This window comes from Amblyomma maculatum, chromosome 3 (genome assembly GCF_055883805.1).
Source record: "Amblyomma maculatum isolate TAMU_Amacu chromosome 3, ASM5588380v1, whole genome shotgun sequence".
NCBI classification, from domain to species: domain Eukaryota; kingdom Metazoa; phylum Arthropoda; class Arachnida; order Ixodida; family Ixodidae; genus Amblyomma; species Amblyomma maculatum.
This window is the reverse complement of record NC_139346.1, coordinates 129623764-129645437: the sequence shown is the minus strand read 5'-3', so window position 1 is coordinate 129645437 and position 21674 is coordinate 129623764. Positions and strand designations below refer to the sequence as shown.

Here is a 21674-nt window from a genome sequence, read left to right as displayed (position 1 = left end):
AAAATTTATTGTTTTAACAAAATTGAGCAGCACAATTTGGTCGAAAGTGAACTATGAGTTGGAAATCTTTGGCCTTTTCACAACCTCTTAAGACTTCAAAGCATGTTCCCAAAGAATTTTTTGTGATAGTGAACGCAATTTCCGGATACGGCATGGGGAAATATAGCAATTTCGCGTCGTCTCGTATTCACGTTTGCTTCGCCATCATGGCTAACATTAGCGGAGCGCTCGTACAGTGCGCGTTGCTACTCGTGGTGGGGATGTGGGCCCCTTTTAAGCTAAGCAGGAGCCACTCTTGTATGCAGATCACTCGTTGTCACAAGATGCCTGCAGATAGCTATTGTGTCACATTTCATCACACCCCGACCAGTTTGAAGCGTTGAGTTATCACCTGATATGCGAACGGGCTGCACTTTCTTATCCCGTAAAATCTGCACAAACGTTTGTGATCATGTCGAACGGTCACGTGAGTGTGACATCTGCTGTCCAAATGTTGCCTTCATTAGCGAATAAAGAAATTTTAGCCAGATTTACAGCTATACTGAGCATCGGAAATCGTGAGATACCTTTGGACAGATGTGCTAAACTTCATAAAGTTTCCACCTAGCCGGATGTCCACCTCTGTGCACCACGAACCGCTTTCTTGTCTATGCTTACATCTTTCATCAACAAGGTCAACTTCAATGGGCTGGGTGCCCGTGTTCCAACCAATAGCAAGCGTCGATTGGTTGGATGATGCTTGTAGGGAGGTCAACAGGCTGCGGAGCAGAGGGTATACACTTAAAAGTTTCTTCAAGTGTTTGCCAAAACACATATCTTTAATCTTGATCTGTTATCATTTAGGTACATGGCGTATTTTGTGATGAGTTTTGAGGTCCAGATTTACAGATGATAGGCTTATTGTGGCTGCGAGGATAACTGATGTATTTGACATTTTTCACTCGAGCTTTGCCCTCTAACGGACGATGCTCTCTCTCTGCAGTGGCGGGTGCCGACCAGGACGGCAGCCACAAGAAGTCATCGTTCTTCAAGCTCCTGCTGTGGGCTTGCCGCGCGGAAAAGAGCTCTGGCGAGCCGCCGGCGCGGTTGACCCCAGAACAGGATGTGGCCAGGGCCGTCGAAGCCGTGAGCGAGGAAGATGTGCCCCGGAGGCTGTGTATCATCAACGGATTAGTGCTGCTTGTTGTGGCTGGACTCATCAACGGATACTACGCCTGAGGGAGGCCGCGTTTACGGACAGGACGCTTCATCTGCCGGAGGGCATGTGATATTTTCTGTAGTGAACTCCCCGCGATAAAGTAGCTGTGCGGGAGAGGTCTTTTCAGAGGACCAACTTCTGTATGCCACAGTGAACCGTGCGCGAGCTGTTGCGGGCTTTTCACTCAATTTACATGCAGGCGAATTTTCGCATGCTGCTTTTTATACGATCATCTGGTCACGACAACCGAGTATTCTGTGCGAGTGTTAGTAGCGAATGTGCTCAATAAAGACATCATCTATGATATGTGCTAAAGATGTGGGCGAAATGTAAGAGCAGCGGGAGGCACTGATCTGTCTGTAGATTGCTGGTGGTAGCAGCATGCCTACACATACGCATTGTGTTCGCTGACAAATATGTATTACACTTCACGGGCTAACTGGCAACCGCGGAAAGCCTAAAATGAGATGTAGACTAGCCTTGTGGTAATAGCGGATGAAAACACTCATGGGGCAGTGCTTGGCAAAAGTGTGGATGTTCGCTTTTGGCAAATGCGTTTGTAATTTTGTCCCTGAGAAATGTCGGAGTCCACCTAATGGATTTTGTGAGATTATGAAAGAATTTTCTTTTACTTGTACTGCTGCTTTTTTTTTTTTTTACTGGAAACCGATAAAGAAACCAGTGCGAAGAGTTTTCCGTAACCCTTGTGCATTGTCAATGGGTCAATGATTCCGTCCTTCTAAAAAATGCAACTTTTGCATGTTACTGCAAGCTTTAAAGGCAAATGAAGACTGAATTGGCTTCTCCCTTCCTTCTAAGTGTGTACGAGTGATATCATTCGGAGCATTTTTCAACCATTATGAATGCGAATGGCCAAGGTCGACCCAGATTAAGCACGTGAGCATTCTTTTGCTGTAGGTGGGATTTGCGCCAGTGCAGGTTTTTACCTCAGGACAATATGTATGTGTGTGCAGTGTCATGTATTGTGGACGTAGTTGACTATCACTTCAGAATAAAAATAAAAATGCAAGATGATAAGAAAGTAACCAATTTAAGTAGCTTTTTGGAATTCATGGATGAATTTTGGGTAAAGGTTAGAGCAATATGAGAATTTGAAATTTCATTTTTTTTCTCTCTATGCTTGCGCCAAATAAACCGCGTTTCGCATATTGAGCGCCAAGTGTAGCCCTTCTATGTTCTCGCTATAAGATGTCCTTGAAGGAGTGTGAACGTAGTGTGAACGTCCGAACTTCTAGTTCATTCGCAAGGAAACTGATATTGTACTACGGTGTTGGAAAGAACTACGCGGGATCACCTCAGAATCCGTGTCACCTTACATTCCATGACTCATGTAGAAGGAACCTCTGGTGATCATGTGACTAAATACCGACCTGTAGCTAACGTTTTATACTTAAAAGACTTTCAACAAAGCGCTGATTGAGGCTGACTTGTGCTGTTGATTTGAGAGAAAACATCGCCGACGTGGTAGAGCCAGATAAGGCAAGGAAAATGATTGGCTTGAAATTCGCCATCTTTTTCATATTTTCCAAATTATCTCCTAATAGTTTACAAAACGTTTGAACAAAACTGCGTCAAAGGTATACAGTGACAAACGCATCTTAACATACCTAGGAAAAAGGTGGGCTTGTCATATTAACTACTATCAACTACTAGCATATCAACTACTGAATTCTTATGCGCGTTGCTATGCTTCCTTTTACACGCCAGAAATGCGTTTTATTAAGGCTACTTAAATCGCTAGGAAATTAAATTACACGTTTTTTTTCTCTCTGGCACTTTATCATTTTCACCGGTGTCTGATTTGAATTAAATATTACGGCGGGACTATTGATTGCATCCCACAGTATGTCTAGATGGATCTCTCTCACTAATCATGTTTCATGTAACTGCAGACATGGATGGAGCTTGTGCCATCAGTATAAAGTCCGCACTCCTTAACGTAATCGACTTAATTTTTTTTTTGCAAAACGGGTCACTCGTTTCATTATTTTTCCTTGAGAATTAGGAATTCCGCCACAGCAAACGAAATGTTCAAGTGTCAAGGGACAGCCTTTCACCGCTAATAAATGTTTCGACAAAAGTACTTCGTCTGAACTCTGAACATTGGGAGAGGTTAAATGAAGTATTCAAATAAGTCAGCTAACCATTTTTTTCGCTTCGCCCCTTCAGATTTCCATCGATGCACCGTCATTAGAGTAAGTGCACTATTTCACCTTTGATCAGGGAGAATGTATTATCTACAGGAAGATAGACCCTCTTCTCGAAATGTATGTTACACACTCTTCAAGGAGCCTTGTTCATTATATTTTTATTTCAGGAATCCCATGGTTATGACTACTCGTAGCCCTGGATTAACGACAGTATATAACGCTGAAATTAATTGAAATATATTAGCATGTCAACATTCATACTGTGACATTCGTAGCAGTTTTGATCTTTAATGTCTATCGCGACTGCGCGTCGTCCTTTTCTGCTATGTTGTCAACATGAAGCCTGCTTAGAGCTCAATATATCGGTGAAGAAAATTGTGTGCTGGTATTGACGCAGGCCTTATTCTGCAATATACCAGACATGACGCTTAAGAGTCATGTTTCAGGCAAAGCTCCACTGTCTGTCTCAATTTTTCTCATTAGTAAAAAGGCCGTGATCTGGCTACATTTTAGCGTAGCTCCAATGTGTTTTACAGGTTTTGTGCATTGTGGAGGAGCTGATCGCTTTGCTGCTGCGGTAGAAAAGATTTACTTTTTCTCGGCATCTGTTTACATGGTACGTACCAGGCAGTTTTGCCTGTTCTGTTTGTAAATCTATACTGAAATTTTAGTTTTTGAATTACATAAGAGATGATGCAAGGATGAAAAGAAGGTAATAAACCGTTTGTACAAAACATTTTTTGTCTCATTTATTTTACTGCTGTTAATATTGGGTTATCTGATAACGTTCTTTATAAGCGCATTATTCATGAGAAATTTAGCAGCGGCACAACCTTACATAGTGAGACGTTAATTTCACAAAGGAACACAAAATTGTAAAAACGATTAAGACGTACCGTAACATGAAATTCGAGCGCCGTCCTTTAGCTTTTCTTTAAAAAGTGAGACAAAACGCAAGTGGAGAGCGCGGTAGGGGTTACCGAGAGAGAGAGAGAGAGAGAGAGTGTGTCTAGGGCGTTTGTTGATGACTGCTTTTTTGAGGCCCATATTCTGCCCGGCGGGCCGTCTTAGGGTGTCTGAGGAGCCAGTGACGCAGAACCTGTGGCTTTTCTTTCTCTTCTCTAAAATTTCCTTCGGCTCGCTGCTCTGGTTGTTCGGTTACACCGGAATCGCCAGTGACGGCGCCTGAACGCAACCGCCGAACGGGCCCATCAGAGTTGCGCTCTGAATGAGTTCGTACCCATGAAGGGACCCTACGAGTATTGCGCAATACAGTATTTTTCGGAGCGTTGTCGAGAGAAGTTGAGTGAGGCTCTCAAGCGAGGGAGATGCTAACTTCATGCAGAGCTGAGTCGCCCAGCATCCGCATTACTGACGTAGGCACCAACAATGACATGCGTCAGATTCCAATATCACACGAAGAACTATTGGATGACTGCAAGAAGCAGCAGCCTGCTGCAGTCATTCAGACATCTTTTTAGTACTTTCATTAATAGGCAGTCGAATATTGACCAGAAAGTAGTGTGCTAGCAGTTGCGCTTCCAAACGTATGCCAAAACACTCGTGATGGAAGCGCTTTGGGTGATCGTGATCAGCCATCGCGAGGGACCATTTGCTGCTTCGTTGGGTTTAGCCATTAGGGGCAGATATGCGGCAAGATGTGATTATTGAATTGCAGCTTGCATTGCTCATTGTTTGCCAATATTAGTTTCCCACCGTGTATGGAAAAAACATGATAGCAGGCGGCAAATAGTTTGATCGATATTGTTAATGATGTAGCAACTCAGAAACCAGCGAACGCGTCTGCCGAATATTTATGTAGATTGGCGCAGTACTTATTACAATGAAATTAGCAACACTATGATGTGCGTTACTGATACCGCAGCAGCATGTGGTGTATTCAAAGAAGCTTCATGCAAGAATTCGTGCTCAGTCGTGACGATTTAGGATTCTCCAACATGCACTGACATAGCGGAGAGTTGTGGGAGTTCTGTGTTTGACACAGTGGAAAATGGGCCCGCCGTTCCTTGAATCGGATTGCGTCACCTGGGCTCATCAGCCCAATGGTACAATCTTACAACCTTTGAACCACCGCTCTGTATAGAAGAGAACGCGAATCAAACATCCATTAGTGGTACATTTGGAGACTCCCAGGACATTTTGCATGGTTATAAAAATTGATAATATACCTACAGTGAGAAATCTAAATACCTACAAATGCCTACATATACCTACCCACACGGTAATGAGGATGAACATAGATAACAGGTGAGATAAGCAAGCACCGTCCACAAGCGATATTTGCTACTCTTATCAAAACAGGTTTACATATCAGTCATAAACAGGCCACGTAAGTTATGTACATAAAGTTAGTCTATAAACAGGTGCAGTGCTCATACATCATTTAAATTATCGGTCAAATGAATAGACAGAACGCTGATGACAGCGGTACTGGTGGCGAAAAAGTTCAAGTAAAGAGAAAAATTTCCTGAATATGGTTTGTAGTCTAGGGCTCTAGGGCTGAGGGCTGCTGCTTTGGCTCTTTCCGCTATGTGATGACGATGTCCTAGATGCCAGCTTTGCAGTGCAGTTTCCCAGATCTCTTGTTCGCTGCTCAGATAAGTCTGTGTAGGCCAGCTTCGCCTGAAGTTCCCCCTCTGTTTGCTGTGTTTATATAATTGTTCTTTGCAGTTCTATATCATGTTTATGATATCAGAGACTATTGCAGACGTCGTCGATATGCTGTCTTCTTTGTTAAATTTTCAGGCCAAAGTTTGTGTAATTTTTTGTGTCTGTGAAGCTTATAGTTGTGTGTTTCCTCATGCTACTGCTAGCTCCCCGCTAAATTTCTCGAGTGGTTCTATGTATCGTTTCGTTCCCTAGTATTTTAGTAACTTCTCTTAATTGAGAGGACGCAGCAGGCCTGATGCAGCCGGGGAGGATGCTCAGCAATATGCCCCTGGATTGGCTCGTCGTCTACGCATTGCTGTCAATCCCTTTGGTTTAAGATTGCCGATCCTGTTTCCTTATTTATTGCAAAGTATGCCTGCTTGCATACTCGTCCAAGGTTCGGCATGTATTTTGCGTACCTTTGAACATTTGTGTTGTCTTCCTTGGTTGTTGGTGGGTTTACCTGCAAGAGAAAATGCTATTTTCCCGGATATGTACCGCTATCAATCTTGAACCATGGGCTGGTCATCTCTTTTTCTTCATGGTCTACAGTAGTATTCCGTGAAATGAAGAGACAGGCGTTCATTATCCCGAGCACTTGTTCGCGTTCGGCGCCAGGTGTTTGGCTGCAAGTGTTGGTGGAATAATGTATTCTCCCTTCATCCAAAGCTCCATGAAAGCGCTAGATGTCTTGATTATAGCAAGCAAATCTGCGCACTAGCCAACTAGGGCGGGCTGTACACTTCGGAACAATATGTCGGCCACGAAAAGACGAAGGGAAGTCTCCGCGGGAAGGCTCAAGGACGTCTGAGCATCTCGCAACGTTACGGCAAGCATTCATCCTGGCATGATGCGGACGTTGTCGGTGCTTAAGACACAATGGAGAGATGTGCTCAGTCGTTGCCGGGCTTCTGTTACCCTTGACCAAGTTCAAGGGTGATACTAGTCCGGTGCCGGCGAGGTGCTCACACTGAACGTGGCGCTCGCTGCACAAGCGCACAAGTCCTTCGTGGCTATCTAGCCTTGCGAGGTAAAGAATAGGTTTTGAGAAAGCGTTTGTGCGGGGAAGTTCGAGCTTAAGGCAAAGCCCAGGCCAGTCCTCACACTGTAAATATTATTAAATCGTTGCAGGTTAAGCGGTTCAGTTTTCTAAGGTGTTGTTAGATCTGTGCAATTAAAACTCAATAATTCGGATAGGGAGATGGGAGAGTAGCCATAAAAGAACCCGCATGTGCCTAAAAACTGCGCTACAGAGGCAAAATAGTGGTGTATCTGTTTAGTTTCTAAGAAATAATGTGAACTTTCTTGTCTAAATTTGATGCCTGGGATACACTTCGTGCCAGTGCTACAAGTGGTTACCATACTTGAAAATAAAGTATATATTTAAATTATACCATTTCCGTTGCACCACGAAAGTAAGCTTAAATGATTGTCTTTATTCTGGCGTTATGTTTTCTCGAGAATAATGCATTCTTGGAGTCTTTCCAACAATCGAAGTACAGCATCATAACCACAGCCGTGGGCCCTTACTCCGTACACACTGGCGCCTTTAGCGCACCGCCTTCGTTTTGCCGTCGTCCGATTAGAAGCCATGCTGGAGGTATTACTCAAGCACCTACGCACTGTGCCCCACATTGTTGTGGTATCGCTGTCTGTATGCACCGTCAACGTCGTGTACTTGTTCAATATCAAATGAGAACCGCTACAGCTTTCAGAGAGCAGCCTTCATACTTTTAATAGGCTGGATGACATGACAAAAAGGTCGGTTGAATATTGTTGATGAAAATTACGTGCTACACTAGGGCAAAATGGCAAGCGAGGCAAAACAGGGCCGCCAACACCGTGTTTATATTGGTTTTCATGTTTTTCCTCGTTAGCCCCTTTTTATACGTAGGGCAGAATTTTCATCCAAATGCCAACCCTCGTGTGCATCTTGTGTTCGTAATTGTCACTCAGAGTTTCGTGGTGAGGCAACGTACGGTGCTGCATAACCGACTCTTAGAAGAGCTGTTGCATTTCGCAGGATAAATGTTTGACATCGTTTAGTATTGTCGAACACGCGGAGGCAGTTTTTCATTTGTATTTTCTTATCGTTTTGCATTACGAGTCATATTGGTCTTTTTTGTTTTTATGGATTTGAAAAGAAAGGCTTATAAATAAACTTTGTTGAATGTAAAGGTACTATAGTGCCAGCTAATGTTCAGTTTTCTTTGTGTGGTGTCTTGAAGGACTGCTGAACCAGAAGTTATTAGCAATTTACCCAGACCGAAGCTTTAGCTAGTAAAGAATTCGTTTGCCAGCTTTAACCTTGCACTCTGGCGCAGCGTTTCTGCGTTCCGCGTAATAAGCCAATGCTTGGATGTTTTGTCTGAAGTATGGAAGTATTTGTGCTTAAACGTTTTTCGGTCATTTTCATCGTGCTGCAGTGACTCAGTGGTAAGGACGCTCATACTATGCTGATCCCGAGAACACTTGTTCGACACTAGCTCTGACGGCCACTTTTACATACAGGCGACACGCAAAGTCCCGCGTACTTTGCGATGTCAGTGCAGGTTGCAGCACCACACTTATACTCGCGGACAAGTTTTTCTGGCTATGGAGTCAAGGCTACGGGGGCAGAGCTTTCGTTATGGTGTTACTTCACCACCTGCTTCCGGCGTATCTGGCATCAGGTACGGTTTCGGTTTCAGTACCACCTTTACTGGAAATTATGGCTTCCGAGCCTCCAACGACGCAGAAATGTCTCTTTTTACACTACTTAAGGTCTAAGTGAATGCTTATTAGTGGTTAACGAATATCACGCCCTACATAGTACGTTGCAAAAACAAGTACATCACGGCATCACAAGAAACCCAACTCGTAGACGCAGCAGCAGCAACCGACATAGGCTTCGAGAGACTCCAGGCAGATGGCGGAGCCATCCCGTTTGCCCGCTGTAGTGTACTGCTTTTAAAAGGCGCTACACTAACGTTGTACGGGCCTATATTGTAGTACAATCTTAATGTAATAACAGCATAGGCATTTCTGTAATGATACAATATTTCAGAGGACGATCCGCGTAATTTACCAAGTGACTATATTCTTCTGCGTAGCAAGCTGATGCGTTTGGGCTTTGTAGCTTTGGCTTCTTAGCCACAAAAGCTTGCCCCTTGAGTATGAAAATACGGTGGCAGGATATCCCCCACCGCAAGCTGCGTTGACCTACCAGTTCCAGCCCCGCAGGGCCAGGAAAAGCCAGCTTTCACCACCTCTCTTCCTCCACCCTTTTTTACATGTTGTAGGCCGTCATTGCACCCGCCACCGCTTAGACGGTGAACGACGGCTGTTAGGGCTGCGCCTTGTTTTCCTTTTTCTTTTTCTTTCTTCTCTGCTTTCTTTCTTCTGTCTGCACGAGGCAGCAGAGGTGGCTCAGCTACAGAGTCAGTAGCAGGCCCGCGCATTGCTTTTCCTACAGTCACAAAAACACAACAAGCTTGTGTATAGTCTGATATAACTTCGACCACACAATAAGGCGTCCCTATCGCACCAGGTCGCTTAACAGGTTTAAACAACACATAAGGCATATCATACGTTCCTTGCAACTTCTTTGAATGGATGAACGCCATACACCTATATCTTAAAGCAATACCCTCATTCAATCATTACAGTTGTTATATACATTTACTCAGTAGAACATCATGATGCCAAATATGCCACCATGATGGCTGTTCCATATAATGGCGTTCATTTTACAGGCCGAGAGAATCTGTCTTTAGACTCCGCTTTTCATTTGGCTTTCGAGATAAGATTTGTGCATCTAGGAATCGTCTCCAAGGCACTTGAATGTATAAAAAGTGCTTACTTTAGCGGCATTATCCGAACGATTCCGCATATAAAGCCGCCACGTGAAAACAAGACAAGTTTAAGACGGATTGCCATTTTACGAGCGTGCGTTGGCCGACAGTCTGTACTTCCGTGAAATGAAAATATTGAACTCTGTGTCTTCTAACTTACCTGAAACCAGACAGCTTGTACTATTCTATAGATCTAAATCGTGGTTATGGCTATTATATCTAGCTGTTTAGAAGCAGGAGTTGGAACGGAACAACACAAGAAACGAAGCTTACTAGAGTGGTCATTGGCATAACCAATGCCACATACCGACCCTTCGGTAGCGAGGAATAATCTGTGGGCACAGAAATTGCAAACAGGCGGATGCTTTTCTGATTAAAATAGAAGAAAAGAAACAGTCCGGAATGGAAACAATCATGGCAGGAAAAGAACGTGGATGCCCTGATACAGGCAAGAACCAGTCTCGTAGCAGTAAATGAGGGGAAGTTAATATTGTGAAATATGCTTTGGTATTATTTGCCAGTGCAATAAACTTTGAATGGCAGAAAAAAAATGTCCAGAGGCTTAAGAGAACTTTCGTGGGGGGTAGTTGTTTAAAGTGAATTCCAAGGTACATAAGGCACAAAAACAATGGAGGAGCACAGAGAAGACGATAGGACGAAACGCCACTTCTAACTAATGCACACGCGAAACGTACACTCTTTGTCAAAAATATACGGCCAAAGAGGTTCGCTTCTAAGCACTGTAACGCTGCTGCTGGCAGCTGTACTAGAATAGAAAAGTAAGCTAGAGGAGAACGATGGCGAGATTTGTTATCTACAGGATTTAAAACACTAGAGTTGCTTTACGAGCATTGTTGCAGGGCTTAGAACAAAAATTCTTTGCCGTATATGTTTGACAAAGACTCTACATGTACAGGTTTTATCATCGCATGCACAGACATGTCACCTAAAATGACATTGAACATGATAGCACACGCTCAAAGATTTTTTTGTCCGCAGACCACAGAGAAATAAAGTATCACATGTCGCTGAGCTCCCTTTCTTTTTGATATAAATTGCTTGCGTCAGCTCCTTAGCTGTCTTGTCTGCCTTTACCAAGAATGCTCTAGTCAGAGTAGCATGGCTCACAATCATGGGACGAGCACCCTTAAATATAGTCGACAATTGCGTGCATTGCTTCATCAGTTTTACATTTCGCTCATGGTGTCTCATTCGCAAATTGATACACCGCCCAATATGCCCTCTGTTGGAGTATCCATAGGACTGGGTGATCTCGTACAACACATCTTCAGTGTATTTCACATAAGGTCTTCTGTGCTTAGTCTCGCAGGCTCGTTCCTTGTTTCCGTTCTTGATACGGAACCAAAGTCATACTAGCTTCATTGGTGCTGAGAAACCAGGGGCCCTCTGTGGCGGTTAGCAACCTTTTTCCAACGGTAGAGGAGGCTATTGCTCCCTTGTCGAGTGAGAAAACAAGGAACGAGACCGCGGAACGAGGCAAAGGGGACCCCATGTGTGACATGCGCTGAAAGGCTTCATCACGGCCTCATCAGCGTTGTGTATACTTTACCCAAGGCTACTATTATTTCCACAGGCCAGTCTTATCTACATGCACTCATTTCCTTAAATACACTATTTCAACAATAAGTAACTTCAGCGCCACCGCCAGCGACAGCAACCTGAGCACCTCACGCCTCGTGTCCGCATGCAAACTCTGCAAGAAGAAGAAGAAGCAGTTACGCTAAATTCCTCCGATTTCGTTCGGCTCTTGAGAGGTAAGGGAAAATTCTGGTTACTCACTCGTCAGTTAAGACATGTTGGTAAGAGCGCTCCTCTCAATCGCCAATGCACGCCCACAGGGTGGCATATGCATACGGAAAGAAAAGGCAGTAGTACTTGTGCCCTCCATCGCATAGGTTTATCCCGACAGCGGCGGCTGCTTTCCGATGGAGGCGAAAAGCTAGTCACCCTTGCGCTGTGCGATGTCAGTGTGCACGTTAAAGAACCAGGTGGTCAAATGTCCGCAACTCTCCACTACGTCATCATTCATTGCCCGAGTCGCGTTAGGACGTTAAACCCACTAAGTCTACCACCGAGTAGGGCTGTCGAAATTCGAACTTGTTATGAGTAGTTCACTCGTATGCCTGGCCCTATCCTACTTTCAGTGTAAGTTGTAAAGGGGACGGTCTGCACACAGCTGGATCATAGTAGCACTCCGCGTTTGGTGCTTATTGATTGCTTTAGGGAAATAGAAGAGTGCGGATAGATTACTTTGACTTTTGGTGACAGGTAGAGGCAGTGCCGCTGTGTGAGCACGATGATATGCTTGAGCATTCTTTGGCGGTTTCCTTCTACTGCTGTTAGCTGTGTGTAGTGAAGGTCGACCAGATTTATTACTTCGTAGCGTATAGCCACATCCGTTTATCATGTCGCACCGTAACGATAGGGAGGAAAAGTTAATTCAGTGATAAAAAATACTCTTCTGTAAATATTTCAAGGCAAACTTTGCGCAAGACTAGGGCACAGAGCGTCATTACGGAGTTGCAGCGCTGGTATCAGATTGAATTTCACGGAAGGTGGTAGAGGTGATCGTTGGGGTTGACAGGTGGAATGGAGGCAGTACAGGTACTCGACTAGCGTCCGTTGTTCGTTCCAGGTTAACATGTGCATTGTAGCCCATAGCCTACAATTTTTTCATCATCTGTGTCAGATATGACACAGTTTATGAAAACAATTGTCGCAAATTTTATCTTAAATCATCTTTTAATGACCAGTAGTATGGTTCGTATTGCATTAAAGAGAAAAAGTACTTTATACATAATTTTTATTGATATCGTGATCTTTTACAAGACCTGAGCAGTGTGGGCACACAAAACAGAATTACATGAATATACTATAAACCACAAAATGAAGAATATTAAGAATACAATTGCGAAAGTACAAAAATCTATGAATCTAACTGTACAAAAATATAACATGCGAAACTTTAATAAATGCCTTTTTTAATATTCATAAATATGTCGTTAAACTGTTTTTCTTAATTTCATTTATTTTTTGGCCGCGTAAAATTATAGGGGAGTACAGGTAAGATACGACTATTAATGCCTTCCTCAAGAGGAAATGAGAGTAAGTGGCTGAGTAGAAAAATGCCTTTCCTTGTCGTGGAGAATCTGATGCTTCAGTTTTTCTGATTTGTCATTCATAAGTGTTTAGAAACATTTTCCTGCTCAATCTGTTATTTCTCATTCATTTTAGTTTTTCGTGTGAGCGTATTGATCACACGTAATGTTTCTTGTTTGATACATCTTTTTTTTTTTCAATTTTCAGGAAGATAGCATTCGATGCAGTGAAGGATGACACGTTTTAATAATAGCCTCCAGTCATTAGCACCGCCATTAAAATTTGTAATGGGGTCGTAGTAGCCCGACCTTTACTGAATTTAAATATTTAGGTACCATTCAATATTTAGGCATAATTCTTGACAAACAGAAGGAAATCTCCAGACACCTGTCAGTGTACATCCTTTGCCAATGTTATGCACTGCGTCAGCTTTCTTTGTGGGTCTTCAGATACCACACATTTAGTACCATCGGCGATTCAAATGTCTGAAAGGCGAACATGACTATCGCCTTCCTCCCTAGGGAACATATACCAGCTCCAAAAGAGTCAAGGAACCAGACTACAAAATTTAGCAGCGAACTCTCAATACCTCCACAGATTTGACAAAGGCTGAACAATATTCACTCTTTTCCATCGCTTATCCTTAACGAGCATATAAAACTTATAGATGCTGTTTTGTTAGTTTCACGGCAAAATCAGGACCTCAAAATGTTCACTTATGTATATTTTGTAGCAGCGTTTGTGCTAAGTGTAAAACTGTCGCGAGAGAATAATCACGAAACCAGTAATAATGAAGCTTATGACGCTACACCAATAATGACTTCTGTCCGCGGTTCCCTTTGCTGATAATCTTTAAGGTACGTTCAATTTACTGCCGTTCAATCATTAATCCTTTACTCTGTGTGTCTGTGATCACAAGATGATTAATTAGAGACATCACTTGGGAGGTCACCAGACATTGATTTAGAACTCGCTTTAACCAAGTCGTACAAACGTGTGTGCATAGCCTTGTGGAATCAAAGGTTTCGAGTTCGAATACCATCTTTCTCGGCCATATCAAAGGAGTGCATGAATTTCCAGCTGCTGCCAACGCGATCATGGGAAGTGTTCTCGTGACGCCACAGAGACCTACGATTTTCAGTATCCGTCTATGTAAACTGCTACCGCCTACAAGGGATGTGCTTGCGCTTTTTCGATCACAACGCCGATAATAACAACGCTGACGCCTATGCCGGGTTTTGTGCAGAATGAGGACATGAACGCTAAAATAGCAAGGAACACTGCCCCGAGAAGATGAACGTACTGTACTGAAGTTCCGTAATTGGCTATTACATTTATTCATAAAGCATGGAGTTTCGACCCCACATGGTTAAATAAAAAATACTTTTCACTGCTATCCAGGTCCTACCACGGACACTGGAAAACGTTCTTCAAATACCAGCTTGAATAGACGACGCTCTCATACCGCAGCTGCTCTTCGCACCCTGCAAAACCTAAGCACTCATTGCATCATCCACCTCGTCGTTCAGTGAGATCAGGAGTGTGTTCTAAACCGCACACGAGAAGCAGCATGGAGCGCAGCAGCAAAGAAGGTAAGCGAAATGGAGCAGTAGCTGCAATAGCATATTGATATATGTATCCAGCTCTCACTTACTGACTACGGTGTAGAGAGAGCTCGGACAAATGAAACGTAATTCTTGTTCAGGTCGTGCAGCGGATTCCAGGAAAGGCACATCCACAAGCACCTTGGCGAAATCGACGACGCCTTCTCGTCACAGCTCCTCGTCGCACCACTCTGCGCTGCCTGCGCATCCAAGGTTGCACTCAATCGGCCGCTCGGTGGACTCCGGTGCGCCTCATAGGACGCACGTGCGCGGCGGTCCCAAGCAAATTCCGGCCCGAGTTGAAGGAAAGACCGAAGAAAAGAGCCGCCAGATTTTACCCGAAAAGCGCGGAAAGCCCCGAGGAAGTGCGGCTTGTTCTTCAGCCAAAAGCTCAGACATGAACACGCCAGCTACATCGGTGTTTTCACCTGGTGCGACCCTATCAGCAACCACCACTTCTCCGCAGAGCAAGACGAGTCCCAGCTCAGAAAAGGGGACCGCTAATAACCTGCGGCTAAAAGCTCTGGTGAGAAAACGATTTCCGCAGAATTTTCACGTTCACATTCCTTGAAGACACGTTTAGCAGCGGTAGTGTGTCGCTTGTTCTTTTTCTTAGGCGCTCTCTCCGATTTTATTGGAACAAGCAAAGGCAAATGGGAACAAAAAACTTCTTGCTGCCTCTAACTAAACTAAATTACGTGATTGTCATCAATAATTCTTTGCCATTCTTCGCGGAATTCCTCCAATCTCAGAAAACATTTACAAATCGCATCATGTAACTAAAGGAGAAGGCGTGCACGTAGAATTGTATTTCTATTGTACTGATATTTCGTATTCACCATTTCTATTCCATATGAGCGCAGCAACAGCCTGATAAACCTTTCTAATGACTAAAATGAGTAGGTCATTACAATTAACATATTACACACTGTAGGTTTTCACTGTTCCGAATGAATATAGATTAAAGTATACTGTTACATTTTTAGTGACTAGTTGATGTGGATAACCGGTCAGTCAGGTGATTCCGTAAATATCAACGAATATAATAAATCCAAGATTAAAGCCTGCTACTTTGTGGCGTTGTTCATCTAAATATTGGAGACGCACAGAGAGCATCTCTGAGGGCGGAGGTATTAGAAACAACTAAGCTAACGTGTAGTCGCACTGGACTGACGTTAGCAAGAATACTGGATGAATTTCGACTTAGATGCTCAGAAACGTCATTGAGAAGATACAGGTTAACTTGAGATTTCGATGCGCCAGAGTAAAATTGCAATGTGAATGCGTGTTCAAATGTGGTGAAATTCTACGCTGCTTTATTCGAAGTTAAAGAAAAGCAAAAAAAAAAGCGCCAAAGCCATTCTTTGATGGAATTTCACGTGATCTTACTAAAGTTTTTCAGTATGAAACGAGATTCAGCGGTAGCTCTCAGTATTTGTTGATCTAATATGATTTATTGCCCGGAACCAATTCAACCTTTATTTGTGGTTGCTATAGTCAACAGCCACCAGCACGCAGAGTTTTCACTGTGATTATATCACGCTGAACAATCTTGTTCATGTTCACTACCTCTCAGATGAGGCTGTATTTTTTTTGTAGCAAAAGGTTTGTCGGGATATATCTGAAAGAATATCTGTGCTTGCGCCCGTGTTCACAAGGTTCCAGGTGCCTCTGGCGATCTCTTGCGCGTTTATCTAGAGGATTCTTTGCTGTAATAAAATTTCAGCACTGCCGAATGCAACGGGCAATCTTGCTTTGACGACTGCGGAGCACGCTCATCTCCGCAGCCGAGTTGGTTATTTCCTTTGCGGGCGAAAGTCAGCCCAATAAAGAGTAAGTTTAAGTAAAAATTAAGCTTGTTCATTTCATGTCTTCGGCATTGTCACAGCTACGTGACATTATTATTTGACTCCTCTGGTACAGAGTCACCCGCGTAGTCCGGCTCAGTAACAATGGCTGTCTTAGTGAAGGGACGTAACACGCAATGTCATTGAAATTCTTACCGATGACGATGTCGCGGAGTGCTGCGATTAGAGCAGAGGACGCAGATGCCTTCAAAAGTTAACGCAATAGTGTGCCCTTCTAAGCTGTTGGCGCGAATTGAAGACGTTGGCGGTACCCACCAGCCTCCGCTTTCAATGGGGATATAGTAGCATGCATCAATCTGTCTACGTATCCATCTATGGGACATTGGCTTGCTTGCCTACACCAGTGTGAAATGTTCTCAGGCTGCCTGGGTCAACGAGCGCTTGAAGAAAAGCAGAATGAAAAAGCTACAACGATCAAGAGAGGAGGCGTGGATTGCCCCCGCTGCGATGGTCCTGGTCCTGGTCATAGCCAGTTCTTTGGTCGTTTACTCCCGCTACTCAATCCTGTCGAGTGCCGAACGATTTAGGGAGGATGATCGTGACGTCTGCGTATCGGCCGACTGCCAGCTACACGCTTCTTACTTCCGGAGAAGGATCAACACCATAATCAACCCTTGCTTAGACTTGCACGGCTATGTTTGCTCTCGTTGGGCGCCCAACACTGCAATAGCTTCCAACCTCGTCGGAGAGATGGCGCTTTCCTGGACGATGAGGGCCGCACGTTACTTGATGAAGGAGCCCGGCAGCGACCGCTATTTAGGCAATGCCTCGCTTGCAAACGCTCCGGTGAGTAATGTTTTTAAAACAATTGCTCGGTTTCTATCAAATAAGCAGCCGTCCTGACTTCGATATGCAATCGTATGGATTCAAACCGTAAACAGCGAAAGCGTTTTTATGAAAGTGGTATTTATCAACACAAAAATATTTTATCGTGTTATTATTTTTAATTTCAGAATTGGCAAACTATGCCTTCAGTAGTGATGTTCTCTAAACTTACTGGAAAGATAAACTCTCATATTTATTTATTTATTTATTTATGGATACCGCAACACAGTGTTGGGAATTTAGCAGGGTGGGAATACAAACGAAGTAGTTAAACAAAACAGGAAAAAATAAACAATAATTACAGTGCAAGTTGAAGCTCTTCTGAACATGTTCAGAATAATTATTAATTGCAATTAATAATAATTATTAATTGTTCAGAAGAGCTTCAACTTGCACTGTTTTATTGTTTATTTTTTCCTGTTCTGTTTAACTACTTAGTTTGTATTCCCACCCTGCTAAATTCCCAACACTGTGTTGCAGTATATATATACAACACAGCAGTGAAATAACAAAAGCAATAAAAAGAAACTAGGTGATATGTTGCGAGAACAACGTCAGTGATGGCTGCAGCACTTCATTTTTAGTGAGGTTATTCCAATTGGAAATAGTTCGTGGAAGGAATCAGTATTTAAAGCAGTTATTTCGAATGGGAAAAGGAGTTAAAGTTAGCTGGTGTCATTGTCGGGTTGCGTATCCGGACGAAAAAACAAGCAAATCGGTGAGTTCTGATCTGTAGTGTCTTTTAATTAATTGGTACAGAAATTTAAGTCGTGCACAACGATTTCGCTCAGTTATTGTCTAAAGGCCAGCTTGAATTAAAAGGTGTGTTACTGATGTACTCCGGTAATTGTTATATATGAATCATGCCGCCCTCTTTTGAACTTTCTCTAATTTTTTCATGTTAGTTTTCGTGAATGGGTCCCAAATGATTGAAGCATAATCTAAGGTAGGCAGAACAATAGATTTGTAAGCAAGCAGGCGTACAGATGGGGTAGACAACCGCAATGCCCGTCTCAAGAAAAAGAGTTTACGGAAAGCGTTACACGTTATGACATCAACATGTTTATTCCAACTAAGATTGTTACTGACCCAGAGCCCTAGATATTTATATTCTGCCACTTCAGTTAGTGTCATGCCGTTAATACAATAATCGAAGGATAAGACTTTCTTTTTGCGAGTGATTCTCGCTAGTACAGTTTTTTCAAAGTTAATGGACATTTGCCATGCTTCACACCATGCGAAAACTGTTTGTAACGCACTATCAAGTAGTTGTTGTTCAGATACATTTCTCACTTCTGTGTAAATAACACAGTCATGTCACTGTTTGTACATTTTGTTTGTACTGTATAAATGGGGTCCAGATACGTCTTGTGAAATTGAAAGTGCATTTTATCATTCCTCCCTTGCGAAATTTTATTGTGAGTGGGGTGCCTTTCTTCGATTACGTCAGATCGGTTAAGTTGACAAAAAAATAAAATGAAAAAACTCGTTGGCCTCTATCCCAACTATCGATAAATGCGGTGGTGTCCCGTATTAGGAATGCTTTTCGGCCTCTTCTGGTATATGTTTTCTTGTTTAGAACGGCCTCCCCAAAGAAAACAAATTATGGGCGGAAATTCAGCACTTAAGACGAACAATACTAAACCACCCACAAAACCCTACAAGCATATATAGGCAACAGCATCAGTGTAGACGCGTCCTGACACTTTACGCTAGGCAGATACTTAGAGGGTGAGAACTGGTCAAAGACAAGGCGTACCTTGGGTAGCGATCACTATATTATAGAAATTGAAATACACACCACACCGCTCATAGGGACTTTTCAGAAAACGAAGCTGACAGACTGGGATACTCTTAGAGAAGTCAGGAACAGAATCACTCCGAGAGAGATCTTGAATCTAAATTAGTGGGTCAAGAGACTCAAAAGAGATGTAAACACACACACTAGAGAGACCCCGATCGCAGGAAAGGATGATATGACAGACTCGAGGTTGGCCCACAACTGGGAAGCCCACGAGAGCCTTATGAAAAGGTGCAAAAAGCAGAGGAACAATAGAAGGCTAAAGAAGAGTATATCGACACTTAAACGAGAGATAGAAGGGTAGGCGAACGAACTTAAGAATCAGCATTGCGGACATATTTGTGATGAAATGAAGGGGAAGCTTGGGTGTAAAAAACATGGGGACGTCTCCGGCACTTGACAGCTGAAAACATTGGTTCACAAATACCAGGGCACGGCTGAAGATCGCGTAACGAATCCGAAGAACAGATAACACGGACAAAGGGGGTCCATCTACAGCATACAGAGGGGCTTTTCAAATAGCGGAGGTATGGAGAACAATAAGTCCGCTAAGACCCACATCGGTGGGGGGGGGGGGGGGGGCAGATGGGGCTTCCAGTAAAATGCTGAGTAACCTAAATTGAGTATCAGTCACGACACTCAGACTTTCTGAATGTGGTGTGGCTAACGTGATCTTAATTTAAAACATGGGAAGAAACTTGACGTAGGCAACCTCAGGCCGATATCGCTAACGCTGTGCCCGGGGAAGCTGATGGAGCATGTCATACTAAACAGACTTCAGGAGTATGCACAGGAAAGGGAGGCATTCTCCGATACAGTGCTAGGTTCCAGGAGCAAGTTGACCACGCCGGACGTAATGATTAAACTAAAAGCAGACATCATAGACCAACCCAATAACGGGGGCACAAAAATTAATCTGGGCCTCGATTTACAGAATGTATTTGACAATGTAAACCACGAAGCTATACTATGTAATTTGGAGGATATTGTCCCTGGCAAGAGGGTTTACGGTTACGTTAGGTATTCTGTAACGAAAAGAATAGAAGAAATAAGCCGTGGAGACTTGAGATAAGCCAAAAATTAACCTAGGCGACCAGGGCACTCCACAGGGCTCAGTGCTCCTCCTTCTCTACTTCAACTTGGCTTTAAAGAACCTTCCACCATTATTGAATACTGTTAGAGGGGTTAAACACGCGCTATATGCTGACGATGTCACAATATGGACACACAGGCAACAGTGGGGAGTTAGAAGAAAATATCCAACACGCAATCGACACTGTTGAAGACCACGCGGTATGGGCAAGGCTAAAATGCACCCCAAACAAATCCGAACTTCTGGTAATCCGGGGGACACAAAATGAAATAAGAACGCAGAAGACATTCTGGTAGAATTAAATTGCACACCTGTAATCAAAGTGCACAAAATTATGGTCATGGGGTTCATAATTCAAGACAATAATGAGAACTCAAACATAAATAGACATGTAAACAATCAACATGACAACCAGGTTGATAAGGCGAATAGCCAACAAAAGACTGGAGGTCGAAGAAAAGGTTTGTGCTGAATTGTTCAGTGTTTTGTAGTAAGCAGTATAGCTTATACCATCCCCTACCTCAAGCTAGGGCTGGCATAAAAGAACGAAATAGAAGGGATTATGACTCAGGCATATAAAGCAGCTCTGGGGCTGCCCCCGCGAACCCCTACGAAAAGACTTCTTAAACTGGGGGTCCACAATAACACAACGGATCTATGCGAGGCATATATAAACACAGTTATGGAGGCTCGCCACCACATCCACGGAATGGAAGATCCTAGGTATCCTAGGACTACGAGATAGAATCTCGGAAAGAAATACAGACGTAAAAGTGCCGACCGAGGTAGGAACGCACTCACAACTAAACTGCTACGAGCATAGGTGCATCTGTCGTTTCATAAGGGCAGCAGGGATGCAAGATAAAAGGCCCTTGAAGCCAGATGAGAAATTTATGATTACAATGTTTAGGTAGACGCCGCAGTACACAAACGAGGCAACGCTTTTGCGGCCGTGGGCGTGAACGACTCGGATAAAGCATTATAATGGCATGTTCGATAAAAACAAATAACTCAGGGGCAGCGAAGGAAACGGCTATCATCAATGCGATAATCATCACCAAAGCTGTTACCATTATTAGTAACTCCGAAGCCACTTTAATCAATTTCGTGAGGGTCGCGATCTCCAAGGAGAAGGAGCGAATGCTAAGAAATCAATACTACAATAAAAAATTTAAGTTGGATATAATATGGGTGCCGGCACACTCGAAGAAATGGGGAAACGAGTTGGTTCGCAGTATAGCTCGAGGTTATGTCAGCCGAGCAGTGAGCCAGGTTCATTCCTCTAATTTCTCGAGAAATGCAATCCTGTCATTTGACAAGTGGACTAATCATTTTATTCTAGAAAGGCGGATATATCCTCCACCAGACAAGAAGCTTGACAAAAGGCAGTAAGTAACAAGGCGTCGACTCTAGACGCAAGTCTTCTTTAGCCCGTCGAGATTTGCACACATGTACCCAACACAATACAATCGAACTTGTAAAGAATGCGGC

At 43.4% G+C, this 21674-nt stretch overlaps 1 protein-coding gene across 14 annotated transcripts in view; it reads left to right on the top strand.

Moving 5' to 3' along the window:
* The window catches only part of LOC146196014 (sodium/mannose cotransporter SLC5A10-like), a 101336-nt gene that overhangs the window by 59695 nt on the left and 19967 nt on the right, over positions 1-21674 (top strand). Inside the window, exons 1-5 of one of the 14 annotated variants that reach the window (XM_084598010.1) lie at positions 1217-3414; positions 3906-3985; positions 14463-14584; positions 14698-15122; positions 16825-17250. In XM_084598010.1, the coding sequence (XP_084454136.1) occupies positions 14563-14584; positions 14698-15122; positions 16825-17250 (873 nt within the window). In that variant the 5' untranslated portion in view covers positions 1217-3414; positions 3906-3985; positions 14463-14562. Of the gene's footprint in view, positions 1-982; positions 3986-14393; positions 14585-14697; positions 15123-16824; positions 17251-21674 lie in introns of those variants that run through there. The other 13 variants (XM_084598005.1, XM_084598011.1, XM_084598008.1 and 10 more) reach the window with 13 other exon arrangements.